At 39.4% G+C, this 23,970-nt stretch overlaps 1 protein-coding gene across 1 annotated transcript in view; it reads right to left on the bottom strand.

The window, feature by feature from the left end:
• Positions 1-23,970, bottom strand: part of LOC129703105 (cilia- and flagella-associated protein 47-like) — a 422,488-nt gene that overhangs the window by 202,761 nt on the left and 195,757 nt on the right. Inside the window, exons 41-45 of the mRNA XM_055645303.1 lie at positions 23,052-23,116; positions 21,601-21,746; positions 16,670-16,778; positions 14,526-14,755; positions 11,238-11,421 (exon numbers count right to left, since the gene is read on the bottom strand). Coding sequence (XP_055501278.1) covers positions 11,238-11,421; positions 14,526-14,755; positions 16,670-16,778; positions 21,601-21,746; positions 23,052-23,116 — 734 coding nt within the window. The remainder of the gene's footprint in view (positions 1-11,237; positions 11,422-14,525; positions 14,756-16,669; positions 16,779-21,600; positions 21,747-23,051; positions 23,117-23,970) is intronic.

Raw genomic sequence — 23,970 nt, 5'->3', positions numbered from 1 at the left:
TGTTGTTTTCAATATTTTTGAAATAAAAGACTCCAAAAGTGAAATCAATAGCCATGCTCATACAATCTAAGTGAACATGAAGTGGTGTTTATGGAATTAATTCAATCTGAAAATCAGTGAACATTGAGTCTCTTCCAACTATTTGCTGAGCAGATACATGTATCATATTGAGTATTGCTTGTAGGACTGTTCTTGCCATGACAGAAAAGATAAAAGTAAAATTCAATAGATATTTCAAACCATGAAAGGTAATAGGATAGAAACAGACTATTTGTGATGATGGAGAGGTCGAGGTGGGGAGTCATAGACTATAAATTTAAGTATAGGAGATTCAGGACAAAGAACAAGAAAAATTGTTTCATGCAGAACTCTCTTATATTGCAGAATAATTTACTTGAGATAGTGATTGAAGCATTAATTAATAAATAAACAATTGCTGGAAATGTTACAAAAATAGGACATGGATGAACATGAATTGTATTTACTGTGAAATTCAATGCATCAAATTGCATGAAACTCTCAGAAGAAAGGATGCAGGCAATACTCTACCACTGCAGAGGAGGACATGTCCAAACAATGCAAGGAAATGTGGCACTACACCTGCAAACAACTGCAAATAGGTCGGGATAACCTGCTCCACACTGGCAATGATTGAGCTACATATTAAGTGCCAAAGGATATAAGAATATAAATGCAATCTGGTGTTCATTAGTTGACAGTTAGCAATACTTCACCCACTGTTTACAGGGCACTGTTGTACACATCTTCTAATTGTGATATCAGCCACTGTTATTCTCAAAACTAATACAATTTTCTTTCACAGGAATTTCCATCAATGCAATATGCTAAAGCCAGGAGTTGTTGCTGTAAACTCTTTACAAATATAATATAATAAATTAAAATCTGACAAAGGATCTTCAATCTGAAATGTTAGCTCTCTCTTCCCACAGGTGTAGCCTGATATGCTGAGTATACCCAGCATTTATGTATTTATTTATTTATTTATTCCAGCAGCTGTAGTTTAAAAAAAATATTCTAATGTCCTTCATTTGGAAACTTCCATTGATAACTTTTAGATATTAGATGACTAGAATACTGCTAGTATATTATTCATTGATATCTCGTACAGAAACAAAGGTATCAAATATCGGGGGCTTTCTCTTAGGTCAGAAAGATTAGCGGGGCTCTTATTCTGCAGAACAGTGAGATTATGGGAGACTTCCTGTACCCCTTCATAAGAACAACATAATTTAGCTCTTTGGGCTGTCTTTCACAAGTGGGAGCGATAATAGACAAATCCCTGACACCTGGATGAAGATTTAAACTCAGCAATATGGTTGTCTATTGGTCAGTTCTGAGAAGAAATTCTGAAAAAGTTCATATAAAAGTATTATCACTTGCCAGGCTTTGTCCCATCCCGCACCTATTTTCCAACTTTCTCCCTCTTATTGCAATCAGTCTGAAGCATGTTTCCAACCCGAAACGTCACCTTGGCAAGTTCTCCAGAGACTGTCAGACCCGCTGAGTTTATCCAGCACTTTGTCCATTGCTGAAAGATATCCTGCCCTTTTTGAAGTTAAATTGTACCTTTTAAAAGTTAGCTATATTTCTTAAATATAAAAAAATATTGAATTGACTGTCTATCAATAGGTTCTGAATTACCAACACAATCCTATCCCATCCTGACTACCGATTACATTGGTAGAAGAGAAATACACATTTATATTTCTATAAAACATGCTAAAAGAATAGTGAATTACTTTGTTCTGTAGTCAAAGGTGTTTATGAGTACATGGGAAAATAATACATCGATTTATAATTTTGTAATAATAATTATGCAGTGTTGACTTACATCATTGAAAGTGACTGTCCTTAAACACAGGACTTGTATAGGATCTCATCTCAACTGTCAGTTGTAATTTACAAAATTTCATTTCAGGACATATTTAATTGGAAATTACACAATCATATTTTAAATGCAATTTAAAGTCATGAACGTGGCAAGCAAATATCAAGCAATATTTTATTATAAAATGCCATATATGCCATTCTGAAAAATGACCTGTTGATATTCATGTATTAAAACTTGTTTGTTTATGTAAACTCTCATTGGGATAAACAGGTTCTCATTGCAATCTTAGTCATAGGGAGATGCAGCTTACAAGTAGGACCTTCGTCACATCCTGTCCACACAAACTATCCATTTATACTACACCAGAGTTATCCCACTTTTTGTTCTACCCATATTCCCATCAACTTCCTCCACACCAGCAGTAATTTACAGAGGCCAAATCAACTACCAATTCACAAAGCTTTGGGATGTGGAGAAAATCAAATCACCCAGAGGGAAGCTACACAATCACGGGGAGAAAATGCTAACTTCACACAGGCAGAATCTAAAGTCAGGACTGAACACAAGTCTCTGGTCCTGTGGTCCTATACAAGTCCTCATAGGAGGCAGCAGCTCCACTGACTGCTCCAGTGTCACCCATTTTTAAGTAAAATTATCACAAAATGTAATTCAAGCTGAACCATGCAATGATAAATCAAAATTATCAAAAAGTAAGACACAAAGACCACTTCCAAATGTAAAAGTGGATAAGGTGGTCAAGAAGGCTTTCGGCACATTGACCTTCATCAGTCAGGGTATTGAGTATAGAAGTTGGGATGTTATGTTACAGCTGTACAAGGTGTTAGTGAGTACGGCACAGTTGGAGTATTGTATTTGGGGTTGATCACCCTGCTATAGGAAAGATGCTGCTGAGATGGAAAGAGTGCAGAGAAGATTTATGAGGATATTGCCAAGAGGGCCTGAGTGTTAGAGAGAGGTTGGGTAGGCCATACTCAATACACTGATGAAGGCCAATATATTGAAAGCCTTCTTTACCACCTTATCTTCCTGTAGTGCCACTTTCAAGGAACTGTGCAGCTGCACTCCCAGAGGCTTCTGCTCTACAATGCTCACCAGAGCTTTTCCATTTACCGTGAAGGTCCTGCCTTGGTTTGATTTTCCAAAATGCAACACCCCGCACTTATCTGCATGTCCGTCAACAAGAGGGAAGCGAAACAGTCCCTGTTAAAATGCCAGTTGTTGCAATCAAATTTATATGCCCGTATATTGTATTGACAAAATATTAAAGCATTTTTCATGTACGCCTGAATCTTTTTATTATGTTCGATGAATACTAAGCTGAAACTAAAATCAACTATTCCACAGGGTTCTTGAATTTTGATCGAAGTTCTATGGTTGTCCCAACAGTTTATGGACTGATATTGGGAGAAGGTGAGAGTTCATTTGGTCCTTTAAACCCACCCAGAGGACATGACAAAGTCCAGTACGTGTCATGCTTGTTGTTGCTACAGGTCTCCACGCACCAGCCAGCCAGATGGATATAATAAAAGTGGGATATCATTTTAATATATCCTAACTATTAATTTGGCAAAGTAAGGTAGAAACCCGAGGATTTAGCTGCAGTATATTATTTTGTAAAGTACAAATGGAATGTAGGCTGAAATGGTAAAACAGAAGTTGCTTCACCTACATAATAAGGTTTGGGACAAATTGTTGTTGGTGAATTCAATTTTAATTTATTTCTTGAACATTTTAGGTCATCCTGTTCAGATGAAATCCCAAATAATGAACCTGAAATCAAAGCCATTAAGTTTCAAATTTTTTTATGTTAGAGAAAAGCATAAAATAAATAATAACAAAACTCATCAATACTACCTCAAAAGTGGCACTGAAACCTGCCATAATGGCAAGATCATCTGCTCTACCTTATTATTCTTTCTAGTCAATAATTGTTTGTTCTTTACTTTTCTTTTATCTAAAGTATTAAGAGCTTATTTAATTTGATTGACCTAAATTTATTTTTAATTTCAACATGATTATGAATACATTTTCCTAAAGGTTTCTCTGAGTTAAAGGGATATTATTTCAGACTACATGTGTAGGAAAGAAATGCAGATGCTGGTTTAAATCAAAAGTAGACACAAAATGCTGGAGTAACTCATTAGGACAGGCAGCATCTCTGGAGAGAAGGAACGTCACCCATTTCTTCTCTCCAGAGATGCTGCCTGTCCCGCTGAATTTCTCCAGCATTTTGTGTCTTATTTCAGACTGCAGTTCCTTCAAAATGTAGGAAGTATATGACCTTGCTGATTCACTTAATCAAATGGAATGTTGCCACGATTTTTAGTCAGGGAATGAGCTTGAAGTAGTGAATATATTTTATGATTAAACTTAGCCACGGTAATGACTAAGTGTCTGTCACTGAAGAGCAGTTTAATTTGCATATTTAATGCAATCTTAGTTTTACAAATTGCTTAAATTTAGCTCATACTTCCTTGAGTTTATAAAGCTATGGGTCATCTAATCAACATTTTTTAAAATTATGCAGGGATTTGATGCTGACTCCTTCCTTCAGTTCCAGAACATGGAATGAATCTTAAAATGAGACCACAGTCACTCACTCAACATAAATATTTTTATTAAATAGTGCCCACATAGGAATAGAGATAATAACAGCAGAAGTAGATCATCCAGACTATAGTCTGAAGAAGGGTTTCGGCCCGAAATGTTGCCTATTTCCTTCGCTCCATAGATGCTGCTGCACCCGCTCAGTTTCTCCAGCTTTTTTGTGTACCATCCAGACTATAGATTGGTTTATGCATGAAAGCCAATCACAGTAGAATAGCATCACTAACCCCATCCTACTGTCTGATTCATACTAACACCCACTTCCTACATTAGTCAGTCTTTGAAGCGGTCACGATGTACTAACAACTAACGACCTGCTGTACCGTTATAATATGGATACTGATTAAAGATGATCTTGAACTTCAGATTGTGTACTTTGGATATTTACACAGACCTTTAAGATAATCTAGTTCAAGTTTATGATTGATGCTCCCCATATTATAAATGATCCCATTGATTGCTTTAATATCCAAAAAAAAAAATCAATTTCAGTACTGTGTATTGGCTAACTGAGAATACACAGATCTTTAGGACAGAGAAATGCATAGATTTACAACACCTTGAAATGCACAGAAATTGATGTAAAGATATACAGTATACGTTGAAATATGCTGCGTGCTCCAACTGCAGCTCCAGTCACAGAGCATGATAAAGACTGCTTTACTAGTGCGAAAAAGATCAGCATGGCAAACTGCATGGAGCTTCGTCCAAAGGTGCCATTAACAATATGATAAGTAGGACATGGAAAGATTCAAGAAGATTACATGTACTGGAAACCTAGAAACGTTCTTCCTGACCAAGATGTCATTGAACTACAAACTATAGACAAACAAAACTTTACTTCAGTGTTGGCAAAAATAGGTAGCCTTCGAGCGTGAAGTTGAGACCTACCTGCAAAATGCACCTCAGAATGAACTGAACTAGGCTAGAATGTCCTTTTGCTGTATTTAACTATTGTTATCCTGTTATCCTGAGAAAGTCCTTAATTGGTACATTTGACAATAATCTGACCTTGAAACATTAAGATTCATGCTGCACAAAGCTGCAGAATCAGGTGAAATGTGTCCAGGTTCTCAAAACAAGCTGGGAATGAAACTGCATAGGGCTTGACCATCAGTTTGCAGCCATCTTTAGCTACATGTTTTTATGTTAGAGAAAAGCAGCCCTCTTTAGCTGCAAAATTGAAATAGAGCATGGAATATGAAAAATAGAACAATTCAGTACAGGAAGAGGCTCTTCGGCCCACAATGTCTGTGTCAAACAAGATGCCATGACCAGCTCTTATTTACCTGCAGACATTCCAAATTCCTCCACTCCCTGCATATCCATGCATGTACACAAAAGTCTCTTAGATGCCACTATCGTATCTGCCTCTACCACTGACCCCTGGCACTCATCACCCTCTTTTTTAACGACCTGCCCTGCACAGCTTCTTTTAAAGTTGCCCATCTCACCTTGAATCTATGTCCTCTACTCAACCTGGGAAAAGAGTTTTGACTGGGAGAAAAGTTCTACCCAAGCTATGCCTCCCATAATTTTACCTATCAGGTCTCCCTGCAACCTTGGGCATTCCAGAGAATGCAATCCAAGTCCTTCTGTTAGTCATTCAATACAGGGAACAACCACACTTTATTTAAATTATCTATAATTTAGAATTTTACATTAAACCTCCGTTCAACTTGTTTTCTTCAATTAGGACTGTAAGGAAAGATTTTTGTAGGGAAAACTCAATGTTGACTGCCAATTGAATCTCTTTGAGAAATTATTTGAATTAATTTGGTCATGTCCACATTTCATATTTTGGTCACTTCCACATGGCTATTGACAAGTGCTCAGAAAGTTAGAATTCTACAAACACCATGCAAGTCCCAGAAGTCAGACTTCAGTCACTTTAATTCTCTCCACTTGACATCAAGAAAGTGGAAATAGTAAAAAGCTACCAGTCCAGACAACATCTCAGCTACAATACTTGAGGTTTCTGGTTAGTTGGAAGGAAGGAGTTAAAAGGGTAGGTGGTGTAGTAGCTGCACTGTGGAAAAGTGCAAAAAGGAGCAAAAAACAAACCGTTCAAGGAACTCAGCGAGTCAAGCAACACGTTTACAGGGAGGGAATTGATGATGTTTCAGGTCGAGACCTTGCTTCAGCACTGAGAATGGAGAGGGAAGATAGCCTGTATAAGGCGGAGAGGGGGATGGATTGGACAGGGGCCAGTAGGTGAGAGGTGAACGCAGTGGTGAGAGATGATGGGCAGATAGCCAGGTGGGGGAGTGAGAGGGCGCAGGTTCAAGAATTATTAAAATTCAGAATTAAGATTAAATTCAGAGTTTTGCAGCTTTGGAAATTTTGAATTTTCTGTCCTAAAAGCGTATGAGTATTCACTCAATTGAAAGTTTCAATACAGTTTATCAAGATGTTTTTAATTTATTAAGGAATCACAGAAAATTGATTAAATCGACTGGTCTGAGTGAGTGATGGTATAAGTTTCAAGGTATATTGCTTTATCTCTAATATCTCTAATTAAAATCTCTAATAACATTTCTAGTCCCCAAGCAAGAAAATATCCCTTAAAAATGGAAAGAATATTTATCTAACTTTTATGCCTTTGAAGGATAAATTAACAGTATTTAAAGCATAAAGATTAGATGCCATCCTGGTGCTGCTGGATTACATCTATGCTAAACAACAATTTAAAAAAGCACACAATAAGCAGAACTAAGCAGCTCCTAACTAATAATCAAAGCTCTGCTGTCCTATGGTATCTCATCATAAACTATCATGAATAGTGAATAGGAAGAGGCAGCTCCGAGCATCACAATCCTCGACTGTGAAAGGACACAAAATGAGTAACACAGATGAGACTGCGAAGCATTTGCAACCAGTTTCAGCCACAAATGCTGTTTCATCTGTTTCCTCCTGAAATCTCTATCACTGGAGAAGCCAGATTGAGCCAATTAAGTGGACATTATCCTGGATATAGAATTGAAATCTTGAGTTTCAGAACCTCTTAAGCTGCCCCTTTAACCAAGCTTTTTAATAACATGGAAAATTGGCCGACCAATCTGCCTAAATAATACTTAATTGTCCCACAATTATCAGCTGTCACACGAGGTTTTGTCGACACTCAAGGGCCTGTCCCACTTGGGCGTCATTTGTGCGTCACGCAGGTGGCGCATAACGATTTAGTGAATCCCAAAATCCTGGGGCGCCGCGCACGACTGTGCATCACTGCCTACGCCACCACGCCTCACCACGCGCTATGCGTGCGTAATGCGCGCGTCGTGACGCATAGATTATGTTGCGTAAATTACGCGTCAATGACTCCCAACTGGGACAGGCCCTTCACTCACCAATAAACTGCTTTTTGATGCCTTGTGTAGATTTTGTTCAGTTCTTCACAGAGTTGGTCCAAACGTGTAATAAAAAGCCAAATTCTTTGATGAGGTAAGAGTAGCTGACCTTAACAATAGAGTGTTATTTGACCAAGTCAGTGATCCCTGGCAAAATTGTACGTCATGCAGAAAACACTCCAATGCTTGGACTTATATTTCGCACAAAAGGAGGTGGTTATGACTATTGTAAGTCAATTATCCCAATCCAAGGATATTGCTGCAGAATGGCCAGAGAAGTATCCTGGGCATGATCATTTTCATAGCATCAATGATCTTTCTTCATCATAAAGTCAGAAGTAGGGACCTTCATTGACGATTGCATAAAGTTCAATTCCATTCGCAGCTCCTCATCAAATGAAATGGAACCTGTCTGCATGTTCCTCAAGTTCCACAACAGTACTCAAAACATTCAACACCATCCAGCCAAAGTTACCCATTTGATTGATACTCCATTTGTCACCCTGAAGAAAGGTCTTGGCCCAAAACGTTACGCATTCCTTCTCTCCAGAGATGCTGCCTGTCCTGCTGAGTTACTCCAGCATTTTGTGTCTACCGTCACCCTAAATAATAATCTCCTTTACCATCAGATTATCGTTTACCGTTTACAAATTGCACTGCATACATAAGCCCTGCCCATTTTGACGGCAGCTCCAAATCGTAACTGGTCTACCACCAAAGACATGGACAGCAGGTGCATAGGATCTTCTCCACTTGATAGCTCTTCACTTGGTCACATAGCATCCTGACTAGCAAATACAGTGCATTCAGAAAACATTCAGAACCTTCACTTTTTCCACATTTTGGTACGTTGCAGCCTTATTCTAAAATGGATTCAATTCATTTTTTTAATCATCGATCTACACACAATCTCCCATAATAAAAAAGCAAAAACAGGTGTTTAGAAATTTTTGCAAAGTAATTAAAAAGAAATAACTGAAATATCACATTTACATAACTATTCTGACCCTTTACTCAGTACTTGGTTGAGGCACCTTTGGTAGCGATTACAGCCTCAAGTCTTCTTGGGTATGACGCTTCAAGCTTGGCACACCTGTATTTGGGTAATTTCTCCCATTCTTCGCTCCGGATCCTATCAAGCTCTGTCAGGTTGGATGGGGAGTGTCGATGCACAGCTATTTTCAGGGCCCTCCAGAGATGTTCGATCGGGTTCAAGTCCGGGTTCTGGCTGGGCCACTCAAGGACATTCACAAACTCCTGCATTGTCTTGGCTGTGTGCTTAGGGTGGTTGTCCTGTTGGAAGGTGAACCTCCACCCCAGTCTGAGATCCAGAATGCTCTAGAGCAGGTTTTCATCAAGGATCACCCTGTACTTTGCTCCGTTCTTCTTTCCCTTGATCTTAACTTCTCTCCCAGTTCCTACCGCCGAAAAACTTCCCCACAGCATGATGCTGCCACCACCATGCTTCACCGTGGGCATGGTATAGGCCAGGTGATGAGCGGTGCCTGGTTTCCTCCAGACGTGACACTTGACATTCATGCCAAAGAGTTCAATCTTAGTTTCATCAGACCAGAGAATCTTGTTTCTCATGCCTTTTGGCAAACTTCAAGTGGACTGCAATCTGCCTTTTACTGAGGAGTAGCTTCCGTCTGGCCACTCTACCATAAAGTCCAGATTGGTGGAGTGCTGCAGATATAGTTGTCCTTCTGGAAGGTTCTCCCATCTCCGCAGAGGAACTCTGCAGCTCTGTCAGAGAGACCATCGGGTTCTTGGTCACCTCCCTGACCAAGGCCCTTCTCCCCTGATTGCTCAGTTTGGCCGGGCGGCCAGCTCTATGAAGAGTCCTGGTGGCTCCAAGGGTCTTCCATTTAAGAATGATGGAGGCCACTGTGCTCTTTGGGACTGGCTCTCAAGGATAATAAATGGAAACAGGATGAACCTAAGCTCAAATTTGAGTGCCATAGCAAAGGGTCTGAATACTTATGTAAATGTAATATTTCAGTAATTTATTTTTAATTACTTTGCAAAAATTTCTAAACATCTGTTTTCGCTTCTTCATTCTGGGGTATTGTGTGTAGATTGCTGATACAAAAATGAATTTTAAATGAATCCATTTTAAAATAAGGCTGTAACGTAACAAAATGAGGAAAAAGTGAAGGGGTCTGAATACTTTCCACTGTATATTGCTATTCCTTTGGAACGGGTGGTTTAATATCTGAAATACACCAATGAGTATTCCAGGAGTACGCTAGAAGGGCTGCTGCACTTTTAGGAGGTGGGCAATTACATTTTCCTGAGAGCATTTGGGTGTGGACAATTAATGCCAGCTTTGCTGAAGATGTCAAACTCAAAAAAGTGTTTATCATTAATGAATTTATTTTTCACTCAATTCAATGAACATTACTTTATAATTTGAAAATAGTTTCACTAATTGAATAAAGAAAACTGGAGACAGCTTTTGAGGCAGGAACCCATAGCTTAGGATAAATGTTTTTTTTATTTCCATCACAAATTCCTGAAATTTCTGTCTCAATGGAAATGCTCAGAAATGCCAGAGAATCCTCCAGTTGATTCCAAACTGCCAATATTGGAGAATATTTTGTCCTTATGAAGAAATGCTTCAGGGTGAGAAACAGTACTGGGTGAGGAACAGCACCTCATATTCCGTTTGGGGAGTCTGCATCCCGGGGGCATGAACATCGAATTCTCCCAATTTTGTTAGTCCTTGCTGTCTCCTCCCCTTCCTCAGCCCCCCTGCTGTCTCCTCCCATCCCCCAGCCTTCGGGCTCCTCCTCCTTTTCCCTTTCTTGTCCCCCCCGCCCACCCCCGCCCCCGATCAGTCTGAAGAAGGGTTTCGGCCCGAAACGTTGCCTATTTCCTTCGCTCCATAGATGCTGCTGCACCCGCTGAGTTTCTCCAGCTTTTTTGTGTAACCTGAGAAACAGTACTGTCTGCTTTAGAAATAGCAGCATTCCCTTGATCAGATAATTTGCATAATTTATTTAATTTACTTAATAAAGTTTTATCGTATCGTAATTTACAGAGGGAATGAGTATTCAATATAAATTAATGATCTCATTATTCCATACTCTTAATATTTTCCTATAGCCTGATGCATGCATGGTGACTTGCCAAAGGTCTTCTCAACATATCACCCTTATATTACAAGCACTGTATATCACTTTCCCCAGTAATGTTGCAGTGAAATATAACTAAGAAAATCCATTTTTTTAGTAACAATTCAGCAAGTCACAAAAAAGTATTAATCGACTTTAATTACAGATTAAAATTTGAGAAGTAAATTGTTCATACAATCAGTGCCTACTCACATCAAAATCCAACAGGCAAATTTGGTTAATAATTCCTGTAATAGGTGTGAATGCCAAAAGATAAAATAATGTATACTTTACCTATTTCACTGAAGTTCAGACCTCCAGGCTTCAAATGCGACTTGAAATTTCCCCTGTGTACTCTGATTATAGGAACAGATACTGTATCTGGACATTCAAAGTGCTTAGGCGCAGACAGCTCTATGGTGTAGTCAACACATCTTGGATTTTTGCAATATTTTCCAGGGGCGTGAGATATTTTTAGCTGTTTAACAAATTATTTTTGTTAATTTCTACATGAACTATTCAAAAATTCACTTGTGAAAAATGAAACATTTACTATTTATCTATTGTGATATTTCTTCTTGTGTAGAAAAAGATAAAACCTACATCTGCTCAGTGGTGCAACACTTTAGACCATAGATTTTAGACTTTAGAAATACAGTATGGAAACAGGCCCTTCGGCTCACCGACCAGCGATCACCCTGTACCCGAACACTATGGACACTTTACAATTTTTACTAAAGCCAATTAACCTATAAACCTATAAACCTGCATGTGTTTGGAGTGTGGGAGGAACCAGGAGCACCCGGAGAAAACCCACGCTGTCACAGGGTTGAGGCATAAACTTCATACAGAAAGCACCTGTATTCAGGATTGAACCCGGGTCTCTGGCACTGTAATACTTCACATCTACTTCAGCTATGACTCCTACTCCTGCCACCTGCAGAAGTTTTCAGATGACTCTGCAAATGTGGGCTGCATCAGTGAGGGGAGGGAAGCTGAATACAAAGGTGTAGTCATTTACTTTGTTGAGTGGTGTGGGCAGAATCACCGGCAGCTAAACACCAACAAGACTAAGGAGTTAGTGGTGGACTTTAGGTGAAGAGGAACACACCTGTCTCCTGTCTCCATCAATGCTGTGGATGTGCAATTTACCAGGGTGTACAAATACTTTGGCGTGTACCTGTGCAGTAAACTGGACTAGTCCAGGAATGCTGAGGCCCTGTACAAGAAGGGACAGAGCCAGTTGTGCTTTTTGAGAAGGCTCCGCTACTTCAAAGTCTAAATTGAATTGAATAAATTTTATTTGCCAAGTATGTATACATACAAGGATAACAACATGATATACAGTATACAGTGCGGTGCTCCTATGCTGAGGGTCAGCGGGTCCAAGATGTACTTTCCCAGCCTCACATGCTGCTTCCTGTCTGTCAGGAAGCTGGTGATCCATTGACAGCGGGGTTTAAGCACAGTCAACTGGGAGAGTTTGGAGTGTAGTAGCTCTGGCACAATGGTGTTGAATGCAGAGCTAAAATCCACAAACAAAATCCTTGCATAAGTTAGGTGCTCAAGGATGAAGTGCAGGCCGAGGTTGACTGCGTCATCCACTGATCTATTGGCCCAGTATGCAAACTGCAGGTGGTCCAGCTGGGGGTTTGTGATACTTTTCAGGTGGGCCAGCACAAGTCTTTCAAGGCTTTTCATGATTACAGAGGTCAGTGCGACAAGTCTGTAGTCATTAAGGCCAGTAATCCTTGGCTTTTTGGGTCAAGTAGGATGCTGCAGATGTTCTACCAATCGGTTGTAGCCAGTGTCATCTTCTTCGCTGTTGTCTGCTGGGGCAGCAGGGCAAAGGCCAAGGACACCGACAAACTCATCAAGAAGACTGATTCCGACTTGGGGGCAGAGTTGGATTCTTGGGGGGCGGTCTTGGAGGGGAGGATGCCGCTCAAATTGCAGAGCCATTGTGCCGCTCCCAAAAAACCTTTTCTTTTACACATTCCCTTGTCATTGGGAGCCCAAACAGCGTTAGCAAGTGGTGCAGCAATTCACTTGCACTTTTTACAATAATGCAGATCAGATGACCACTCTGCAGAGCACCTGAATTTAATCCAACATATCTGTTCAATTTGTTCCAATTTGCCCAATTCATCTATGTCCCATTCTGATCTAAATAACCTTTTTTTTTAAGCAGTATGAAAATGGCTAATTTGAAAAGGAGGAAAATTGCTTTGGCAGAGGAACTACCCATTGTCTCCTATCCTGCAATTGCTAACACGGCCACCAATGCTGAACTGACATAAGAACTCATTTAAGTACTTCATCCTCACCATTATATATCTTTATGTAACCTTTACCTCGACACTATCAAACTGCTAGTCTAATTTGCAGTCAAAATGTCCTCCATTTGAACAATGAAAAGATTAAATTATTGTTATTAGGTTGTTACCACTGATCTTCAGATGTTATACCCTTTCCATCACAAAGGCTTGTTTCAATTTTGCTATCTAATCTGTCTCTTATTTTCACAGCATACCTGCTGCTGCTGAAACTATCATAGATTCCAGGATTGGTTCTGCAAATGCACATCAGCCCTCTTGTCACCTTCAACTCTTGCTGAATTTATACAAAATTGTTATTGTTCCTCACCTATATCCAGAATGACGCACCATATCATTCATCTATACTGGCCTTGTCCTAATTTCAAAGTTCTCCGCAGCTCGCAAACAGGGAAGCTGGGACTTATGGATAGTTGGGCAAACTGATATTGGACAAGTGGAGGGGTTTATCTCCTTCAGAACTAGCTGGGTCAGACAAATAGCCTGAACTTGTAGATTGATGAGTGTATGGAAGAATAGGTTCTACTGACCAGATACAGGACCATTGGTCAGTGGCTGAATATTCCACATAAGTATCAGTCCAGGGAAAGGTAGACAATGGAGAGATTGAGTGAATGGAGCTTTGGTAGCTTTCATGTACCATATTTAGAGGGTTGCTTTTGGTGCCTTGCCTAAACCTATTATCCTTTGAGGTGACACATAGTGGCCCTCTCACCTTGCCACCCAATTGGTCAGGCTAAGAGAAGTTTCTGGAAGGCCACAGTAAGGGCATACCTAGCCACCCACCAGTAAGCCAGGGCAATGATTTCTCCACCTGGCGACCAATGTTATCTCCATTTTGTTGCCAGCGATAACGCCACCTGTTGGCCAGCATTGCAGAAGCTGCACAGCAGCCAGTGAGGGCAGAGAGAACTGCAGATCCAAAGGACAAAAGGGCTCCTGCCAAGGGAGTGAAGACATCATTGGCACCACGTGAGGTAGGAGACCAACCCTGGTGAAGAGCAGAGAACCGTGGACATCGGGAGACACTTGTGACTAGTCCCAAGCCCCTTAGATTTCTTCCCCCCAACCCCCATCCTCAGATTCCTGACTAATTGATTCAAACATCCTAAATGGCATTTCACTCCCTTCCAAACTATCTTGAAAATATACGCATTCCTTTGATTCTGCCTCTTCACCAGTGTGCTGTTGAAATCTCACAAGTGAGAGCGTAACAGGCAAAAGATTGCATGATCAACGTCCATACCTCAGAGTCGTGCAACACAATCGTTGCAACTGAAGCTCGGACACTACTGCTTTCCAATGTCCCAGCAACCTTTCTGCGTTTGTATTCTATTTCTGACATCCACCGCTGTCCTACAATTGCCAGAGCTTTTTCTCTGGCTTCATTTATCAATGGGATTTTCAATACTTGATCAAAGGAACAGGCAATATTGCATTTGTAGTACATAATGACTTGTGATGCATTCCTATCATCTGCAACAAAACAAATTGTGGGGAAATAAAAGTTAATAATGAATAGCATAACAATAGGATTTAAAACATATATATTACAAAAGAGTTAACTAGCACAACAAATCTCTCCCTCTCGATGATTTGAATAGCTACCCACCTGCTCATCATGAGCACAAATCCCATTTTATTAGAAACATATCTTCTCAACGTCAGTGGAAGTTTACAACAAAAATTGCATTAATAATGTTGTTCAGGAACTTGAACTAGCCAAGTTTCTCAGAAGAGCTTCCTGTGGACATTTTGTTGTGGTAATGACTTTGATTTACACAGCAAAAATAGTTTCAACAGCTTTCTCAAAACGCATATTTAGAGGTTCTTCTTCTTCTTGCGTATGGCATGCACAGCCTAAAGTTGTAGGACAACTTGTTCTATTTGATCTCATTTGATTGTGCATGCCGGGTTGATTGCATTCGGCGAAACAGGGCGGACCACGTGAAGGTTCCAATCTTCTACCCCATATTTAGAGCTTCAGGTAACAGAACAAACAATGGAATTTATAAAGTGGAATACAGTGCGAAAAAAGTGACAGTGGATTAAATACAATAAACAAACTGCAAGAGGAACTCAGCAGGTCAGGTAGCATCTGTGGAGGGAAACAGACATGGACATTTGCGGTTGGGACCCTTCTTTAATGTATGCCTACTCTTGTGTATGCATTTATCACTTTGCATTGTTAGTAGTCAGTTAGTGATACTGTAGTACAATATTAATTTTGAATTAGAATAATTTTTATTCATTTAATAATCTTGATAGATCTTTCCCACTCAGGTAAATGAATGACCAGATAACAGACAATGGAGTATTATTTTATTTTTATGTTGCAAGTGGGGTTAATAAAGTTAGGCACTGACCAAGAAATTAAGAAGAATGACGCCCTTTAACATCATCACAATTTACCTCTTAGAATAGAATAAATGTAAAGTAACATCAATGTGTTAACTTGTGACAAAAATGTTAACTGTTAATTGTTCATCTTAATGTAGAGGTTAAAATTATAATATTTAGAGAGATATGGGCCAAGTCCAGAAAAGTGAATTAGCAAAGACGAGCATCTTATACAGCATAGATGGGTTGGGCAGAAGGGCCTGCTTCTGTGCTGAACAACTTTATGAATCTATTTGTGGTGAAAATTACCAAAGCAATAACTAAAAAGAAATTCCTTAATATGTAGCAAAGTCTTTCGATTTCATTCGCTTATTTACTGCAAGATTATTGGAGTTTAACAAGTGAAAAGCTAAAGAGTTTTTATTTATTAACTTGTACTGTAGTATAAAGACATAAATTCTACTCATTGCCAAGGACGAAGTAAATATAGATAACTGCACATTTCAATGGCTGCTCGCAGGGCAAGATAATTTAATATTTCATGCACGTAGATCTTTTCAGGCCAGTAAGCTCAACAATAATTATCTCATGAGCTGCTTTAAGACATAACTGCATTTTCTCTCTGAAACAAATTAAGCAAAGCATTTTTTCTGGATAATTGTATTAAAAATATTTTGCAAATTATTTTTTATATTAATATGCAACTTGTTCCCACACGTATAAATGTAAAATTCATAATGGCAAACACACTATATTACAAACTAAAATATGATATTTGGCTATTATGCACATGGTAGAAATCCCTAAAGTTATATTTATCATGTTTTATGTGATAAAGATGACAGCATGGGGTCCAAAATTAATTTTGGATAGCAGAGCAATAATAAATCAACTGCCTGTTTCACAGTTTGCCAATTATCTTTTCCACTGCATTGTCAGTTTGGTTTCACAGCCCACGTGAATTTCCTTGGTTTCACATCATAATTAGACAGAAATTGTTTTCTCTGTTTCAACTGAACAGATGCAACAAGAAATCAATATCTACAGTACCTGAAGCAAAGCAATGGTTCTGTATTGCACGTGAACTAAGCACTTGTAGTCCTGTGGCGGGTAATGGTATACTACCAGTTCCTTCAAGACAGTACGCAAATTCACCGACCTGTAAAATAAATCAGAATGTATCAGTGAGTAGGCGGCGCGACTCTGGTCAGCAGCGGCCTCTGCAGCCTGTCCGCGTTTTTATTATTTTTTGTCTGTGTTTTTATGTAGTTTTTGTTATTTTATGTTGGGGTGTGTGTGTGGGGGGGCGGGGGTGGGGTGGGAGGAGGGGGGGAAACTTTTAAATCTCTCCCTGCACTGGAGACCCGACCTTTTCTCGTCGGGTCTCAGTTGTCGTTGGGGCCGCAACGAGGAGCGGCCTCCAACAGGAAGAAGCCGGGGACTCTGGTGCTACGACTCACCGTCGCCGTCGCGGAGCTGGCCGAGACCGGGGCGGGTGGAGCGGTGGAGGAGCGCTGCTGCTGCTGCTGCCGCTGCTGCTGCTGCTGCTGCTGCTGCTGATGCGAAGGCTGCTACTGCGGGTCTGCGGACGGCGGCACCGGGAGCCCGCGGATCCCTGGAGGGAGACCGCTTTTCGGGGCTCCTGCAACGGCGACTTCTCCCGCCCGAGTTGCGGGGTCGAAGAGCTCCTGGAGCGGGGCCTAACACCACTGCCCCGCGCGGCTTGGAATGGCCGCGGGACTCTGCGAGCGCACACCGGGGGCTCCAACACCAAGACCCGGTGTGCGACCTCGCACCACCCGGTGTGGCTTTAATGGCCGCGGGACAATCGCCATCGCCAGCCGGGGGCTTTGACTTTGACTCTGACATCGGGGGGGGGGGGGAGAGTGCAGTGGAGAGATAAGTTTTTTTGGCCTTCCATCACAGCTATGTGATGGATGTTTATGTAAAATGTAATTATGTTGTGTCTGGGGTCTATTTGTGTGTAATGTATGGCTGCAGAAACGGCATTTCATTTGGACCTCCAGGGGTCCAAATGACAATTAAATAGACTATTGATTGACTATTGATAAAAGCTGGTGGGGGGAAATAACAACCAATTTAAAAGGGTATTTCTGGAAGTGTACATTATTAAAATGAATGTTAATGTTTTGAGTATAACTTATTATTAGAAGTTGAGAAGGTACTGACAATCCTGAGGCATGAGAACCACTTTATGGATATGGCCTTAAATAATGCAACATATACAGTATAACAATTTCACAAAATGAAACATTTCTATTGTCAAGTCCCACATCAGAGTAGTAAGATCAAATTTATACTGAAGCTTCAAAGCAGTGTATTGTCAGGACTCCAACTTCCAGATGAAATATTAAACAAGAAATCAGCTCAACATTAAAGACCCAAAGATACTATATTCAGATGCCAAGGAGAGTTGTCTTCAACAGGAGCAAGTCCTGAGTCAGGTCTGAAAGTCCATTCATATTAGTCTTGCAAGTCAGAGCCTCCGCTTAGAATTCTAGATTGGCATGTAGCTGGAGAACCGCACTTCATGAGTGCAGATAGATGGTTAATGCAAGGGTTGTGAAACCTATTGAAATCTTACAGTCAATAAAAGACTACTTAATCATATTAACTGGTTTAATGATTACCAAAGCCTTGGTGGCTCATGATGATGCCCAAGTCTTGTGGAACTCTTCCACTATTTCTTCTGTGTCAGAAGTGCAATCAAAAAATCAAATGCCAAAAAAATGCTGTAACAGGTCATTTATTTCTGTGCTGGTTGTAGAATCCAAATATGTATGTTTTCCTACAAAGGATTAGGAATTCGCAATTATGAAAAATGCTATTAAAAAAATCCAATACTTGCTCAGCTAAAGTAATCTACAACAGGAGATGCATTTGACAATTTGAATTCACCTTTTCTATTTTAAACGCTTCTTTATTTGTTCATTTGTTTTCATTTAAAATGTTTGAATAATAATGGTATCATCTATGTCACAACTTTAACTTAACAGTGGGGGAGGGGGGAGTTGCACGCTAGTAGATTCCTGGTGATCTGTCAATGTGGGAGGTGTCTGCAGTTCAAGATTAGTGCTGAAGCTGCCATCTTGTTCCCCTCCACTTCCAATAACCCCTACCCCCTCCCAAATACCACACTCATTCTCATGAAAATTTGACTTTCTTTCCAGTTGCAATTGAATAATAAATCGCACTTTTACTTGAGAGAGAATAATTTGCATGATTCTGGGAGAAGAGCAGGAGATTGGGGCAAACAGGATTGCTCTACTAGAACCCCGAAATGGTTGAATCTACTCTATTATGTCAAAACAATTCTATAATTCTTTGTTTTTGCTCCCCTCTCCTAATTCCAACGTAATCATGAGCTGGTGCTTCCTACCTTTATTGACTCCATGGGTCTCCTGCTACAACTTCCTGTCACTCCCGCCCCTCCCCTCCCCCCCTCGCAGTTTGGCTGGTAGCATGGGAATTGTCAATGATAATCTACAATGGATTAAGTAACTCCCTGCCATTTAGAGTCATAGATCTACACAGCACAGAAACAGGCCGATCAGACCAACCTATCTATGCTAAATAAGTTAGTTAAATGAGCTCATCCTACATGCCTGCGCTTGTGGTATATCTCTAAAAAAATTATATTTACGGAGCTTTCTAAGTGTCTATCAAATGTTGTAATCATACATTCCTCTACAACTTCCTCTGGTACCTCCAGCGGACTACCAGATTTCTGTGTTAAATGTCAACTTTCAAGTCCATTTTAAATGCATGTCCTCTCATCTTAAACCTAGGCCCTCTAATTTTAGACTCCCTTACCCTGGGGAAATCTGCTGCTATTCACTTTATCCATCCCACTCCTGGTTTTATATACCTCTGTAAGATCACCTATCAGCCTCTTAAGCTTCAAGAAAAATCCTAGGCTATTCAACCATTCTCCAGAATCGTTAATCAAGCTAAAGTAAATAATAGAAGTGAAAATGAAAATTGAACATAAAAACTACAGAATACAAAAAAATACAAAGAGTGGCTGGAAAGTACCATGATGAGGAATTTTAAACAGTTCACTAAAACAGTTTAAAAAAATTCAAATTAATCAGGAGAGTGGAAGGATGTCAGAGATACCAAATGAAAAGTTTACCACAGTTTTCTATGTGTGTGAAATTAACGAAGAAACATATTAAAACACCAAAACAATTAAAAAACATTTAAATTTGATGTAATCCTTTGCTGCTGTATCCTCCATTGTAATCACTGGAGTGTGCCCAAGCCTGGGGCAATACCTAGATTCCTCATGGTAAGAATTGAGGAATTACTTCCATAATACGCTTCCATACAGGGGTGTGGGGTATGGGGTGGCGCCGTGCAATTGTAGCCTCGCCAACAGTTTGTCTTGTCCTTTACTTTCTTTGTTATTTTTAGTATCTTGTTAAACGTATGTTTTGTTGTATCTTTAGCTTTGTATTATGTGTGGGTGGGGGAAATTTTTTTTAATCTCTTTCCTTGGAGGAGATGAAATATTTTTCCGTACCGTATCTCCGTCTGCACTATGGCCTAACATTGAGGAGCTGGCGGCCTCTTGCTGGGGATCGACGTTTGGAGTTCCAACCGCGGGAGCCTGCAGATTTAACATTGTGGAGCTGGCGGTCCCTTTGTCAGAGATCGACCTAGAGAGCTCCAACACCAGGAGCCTGCGGACTTAACATCGTGGAACTCGTGGTCCCTTGGTTAAGGACCAACTTCGGGAGCTCCAATCGCAGGAGCTTCGACCGCCCCGATCATGGGAGCTTTGATCGCCCTGACGCGGGGATTTCGATCGACGGCTGCAGGAGCTTCGATCGCCCCGACTGCAGATGGTTTGGCTGCCCCGTCCGCAGGAGAATAAGGAGGAAATAAGATTGGACTTTATTGCCTTCCATCACAGTGAGGAATGTGGGGGAGCCGCTGTGGTGGATGTTTATGTTAACTTTTATGTAGTTGTGTGTCTTGTTGCTTTTTTCTGGTGTGACTGTATGATAAATCAAATTTCACAGATCCTTAAATGGTACACGTGACAATAAAGGACCATTGAACCATTGAACACTCAGAACATATTGGTAAAACAACTAACCAAGGCTTTGGGACATCTAGTAAACCAGACACTCCAGTCAGTTACATGGAGAAATGTTAGGTGACTACTGACAAAAATTGGGCCATAGATTTTACTACTTATTGCATCAATATTGAATAGGTTTATGTTTAAGATCTTAAGTAAAAGAAAAAAAAGTCAGAAGGAATATCTTATATCCCATCTATATCCGCTTTTAAAGTTATATGAGACTAGGGAACGTGGCTTTATGGTGAAAGGGGCAATGTTTAAAGGAGATGTGCAAGACAAGTTTATTTTACACAGAGGGTGGCGAGTGCCTAGAACAGCTGCCAAGAATAGTGGTGGAGATACAATAGTGATGTCTGAAATAGGCACATGGATATACAAAGAATAGAGGGATGTGGTTTTCTTATGCAGGCAAAGGAGATTAGTTTAACATGCATTGTGGGCATGTTCCTGTTCTATGTTCTATGTTCTATGTTCTGATCTATGTGTTCTATCATGAGCAGAGAATTTGATTGTCAAAGTTCCTTTTGAAACAAAAAATCGGTAACTTGATTTATTATTTTTGTAATGGTTGTTGGCTGTTTCATACACTGATCTACACCTGCTCTGCTGATGCATTTTCCCTTCAGACATGTGCCAAATGCATAATTATTATTTCAGATTTCTTAAACTGAATAAATATTAATGCTCATCTTCCAATACAGACTGAATAAGTCAAAAGAAACTGGTTTTAATTTTATTTCAGTTATTAAAATTCCGTGAAGTTACATCAAAACTTGATTTTATTAATTCTGCTGTAAAATCTGATGATGAACCAAACTAATTTTGCCATCTTCGAGTAACATTGCAAAAATAAAGCATTTAAATTTACCTGTTCATTGACGAAGAAAATGGTACAGTGGGAATTCCCTGTATGAAAGGGAAGATACACAACCTCCATAACTGAAGAACCTTGAGCTTCCATGTGCAATGACTCCACTTGAGTGAAGAACTCGGGCACCCAATTATCCTGAAGAGCTGTGAGTGAAATAATTAAAGCATTTATTACAATTTACCAAGGTAGAATTGAAAAAGAAAGAGGCTTTAACAATTTTGTGGTTAGAATCTTATATTTCTATATCGCATTGCAATAATTCATTCAACAACTACCATTCTGAAGTTCATCGATTTTATTATAAATTGTATCGGCACTTTAATAATGCAAATAATATATGTGGAATTTTGATGCTGGAATAAGATCACAGGAAGGTTTTCATAATTTGGCCATCCAACAATACTAATGTGGATAAAAAAGCCTGTCAACTCTTCATTCCATGCAAGCTCTCTGCCTCAACATTGGTCCAAAAGGCGAGACAGTGTGGCTCCATAAGCAATCCCCAACCCATGCTTTTTGTGAAAGGACAAAGCATGTTTTGATCATTGAATATCATGTTGGTAGACTTATTCTGTAGAAGCTTATGTACAGATCTGAAGGGACATTAAGCGATACTGGTCATGGAGTGGTTTCCATCAAATCAAAAATCTATCAAAGATCTCCCATGTCAATGAACAGACCTCCAGTCAATTTTGGATATTGTGTTTTTCTCAAAGTTCTCACAACTGACTGTCAATCAAAATTTCTACTTATCTTATGGGTTATTCATTTGTTTGGCTATTTTGAAAAAAGACAGAAAAAAACCTTCCAAAACTTTTCAAAAGCACTTTGAGAAAAACAGTAATTTATCAGTATTTTATTCAATCACCGAGAAATGTGAAAGATGTTTTGAGATTGTAAATGATGATGCAAGTTGACCGTTCTATTCACAGTGAGAACACATTCTATTATGTGAAGAACTTCATAAACAACTCCTCTGTCATTAAACAATGACTTTCATCAGAAAATAAATTTGGGTTGTCACTCTATGCCTGTAGTTTTCGGCAATATAAAATACCATCTCAAAATTGAATTTAAACAAAATGACATTATGTTAAACATGAAGTTAATCTTCCTGATATTTTAACAGAACTACTAATCAATTTGAATGTATTGAATTTGTTTTGCTAAAACTCAAATGAGGACTTTCTGTTATATTGTTTGATATTTGGATCAATATTCATGTAGCATAGTAAAATGTTAGGCACACAAGGTTAATTTAAACTTCTGACGTCACTCTTTATTGTTGTGCTACAATGATTGATCCAATGTTATTTTGAGAGGTACCAGTTCAGAATGTTTCTGTCAAATCATCTCCCTCTTACATCGGATATATTATTTCAGTCTTGAATGGAACAAAAAATATTAAGTGTTATTTAAAATATAGTTTCAATCCTACAAGTACTCACTGTTCTTCAGGTTCACATTTGGATCATCCGCACCATTTTCAATTTCTTTTCCATTTTCAAATTCACTACACAAAAAAACACAATTATTTACATGGTAAGATCTACTTGCACCAAAGTAAATAAATCAATTCTAAATGCTTCTTTGAAAAAAAATAAGCACACCATTGAAACTTGTTATAAGAATGATAACTAAAGTAATATCTATAAATTTTTGTCTCTTGTCTCTTTTATATGTTGTCTTTTTTCACATTATTTTCAAAATGAGGCCTGTGATTTTCAGTAAGTTTACTTATCTTTACAACCCAGACAGCAATGCAGCAGAGGGAAAAAAAAGACTAACCCTGAAATCACTTTTCAGCTACTGTGAATGTATGTCAAAGATTTCACCAGTTTCTTTCACAAAACCCCTTTCCAAATCGTGTTGACCATGCACCATCCAATGTTGAAAATTTTGAAAAGACTTTCTGCATTGAAAGCTGACCACCTGTGCATCTTTTGTATATTTTACCATGTAAGTAATTTGGCCCTTCAATAAATTTCCATTTTTAGAAACACTGGTCTGAGGGCGACTGGACATTGAGCATACAGATATCGGTAGACACATTTACAATGCCTTTGAAAGGGCTAATCACTGCAACTCCGACAGTAACACCTTTGGTTCTTGGGCTCACATTTAAACTTTAATTATAACAGGTCTCACTGCAGTTGTCCTGTTCTTTTGGCTATGACACAAAAGGGAGAATGCATCCCTCTGTGCACAAGCATGCTGAGGAATGGCATTTACTCATGCTTTGTTCATTTTCCTATGAAAGCATTTCTAGCAGTTATTATAAAACTGCGTAACAGCAAATTACTGCATGCTATGTAATTCCCCGGCCTTTCACCATTAATTCCTATAAATCTTAGAGAACACGAGCAG

The sequence above is a fragment of the Leucoraja erinacea genome, chromosome 13 (assembly GCF_028641065.1).
Source record: "Leucoraja erinacea ecotype New England chromosome 13, Leri_hhj_1, whole genome shotgun sequence".
Taxonomy (NCBI): Eukaryota; Metazoa; Chordata; class Chondrichthyes; order Rajiformes; family Rajidae; genus Leucoraja; species Leucoraja erinaceus.
The sequence above is the reverse complement of the archived record's forward strand: the minus strand, read 5'-3'. Positions and strand labels throughout refer to the sequence as shown.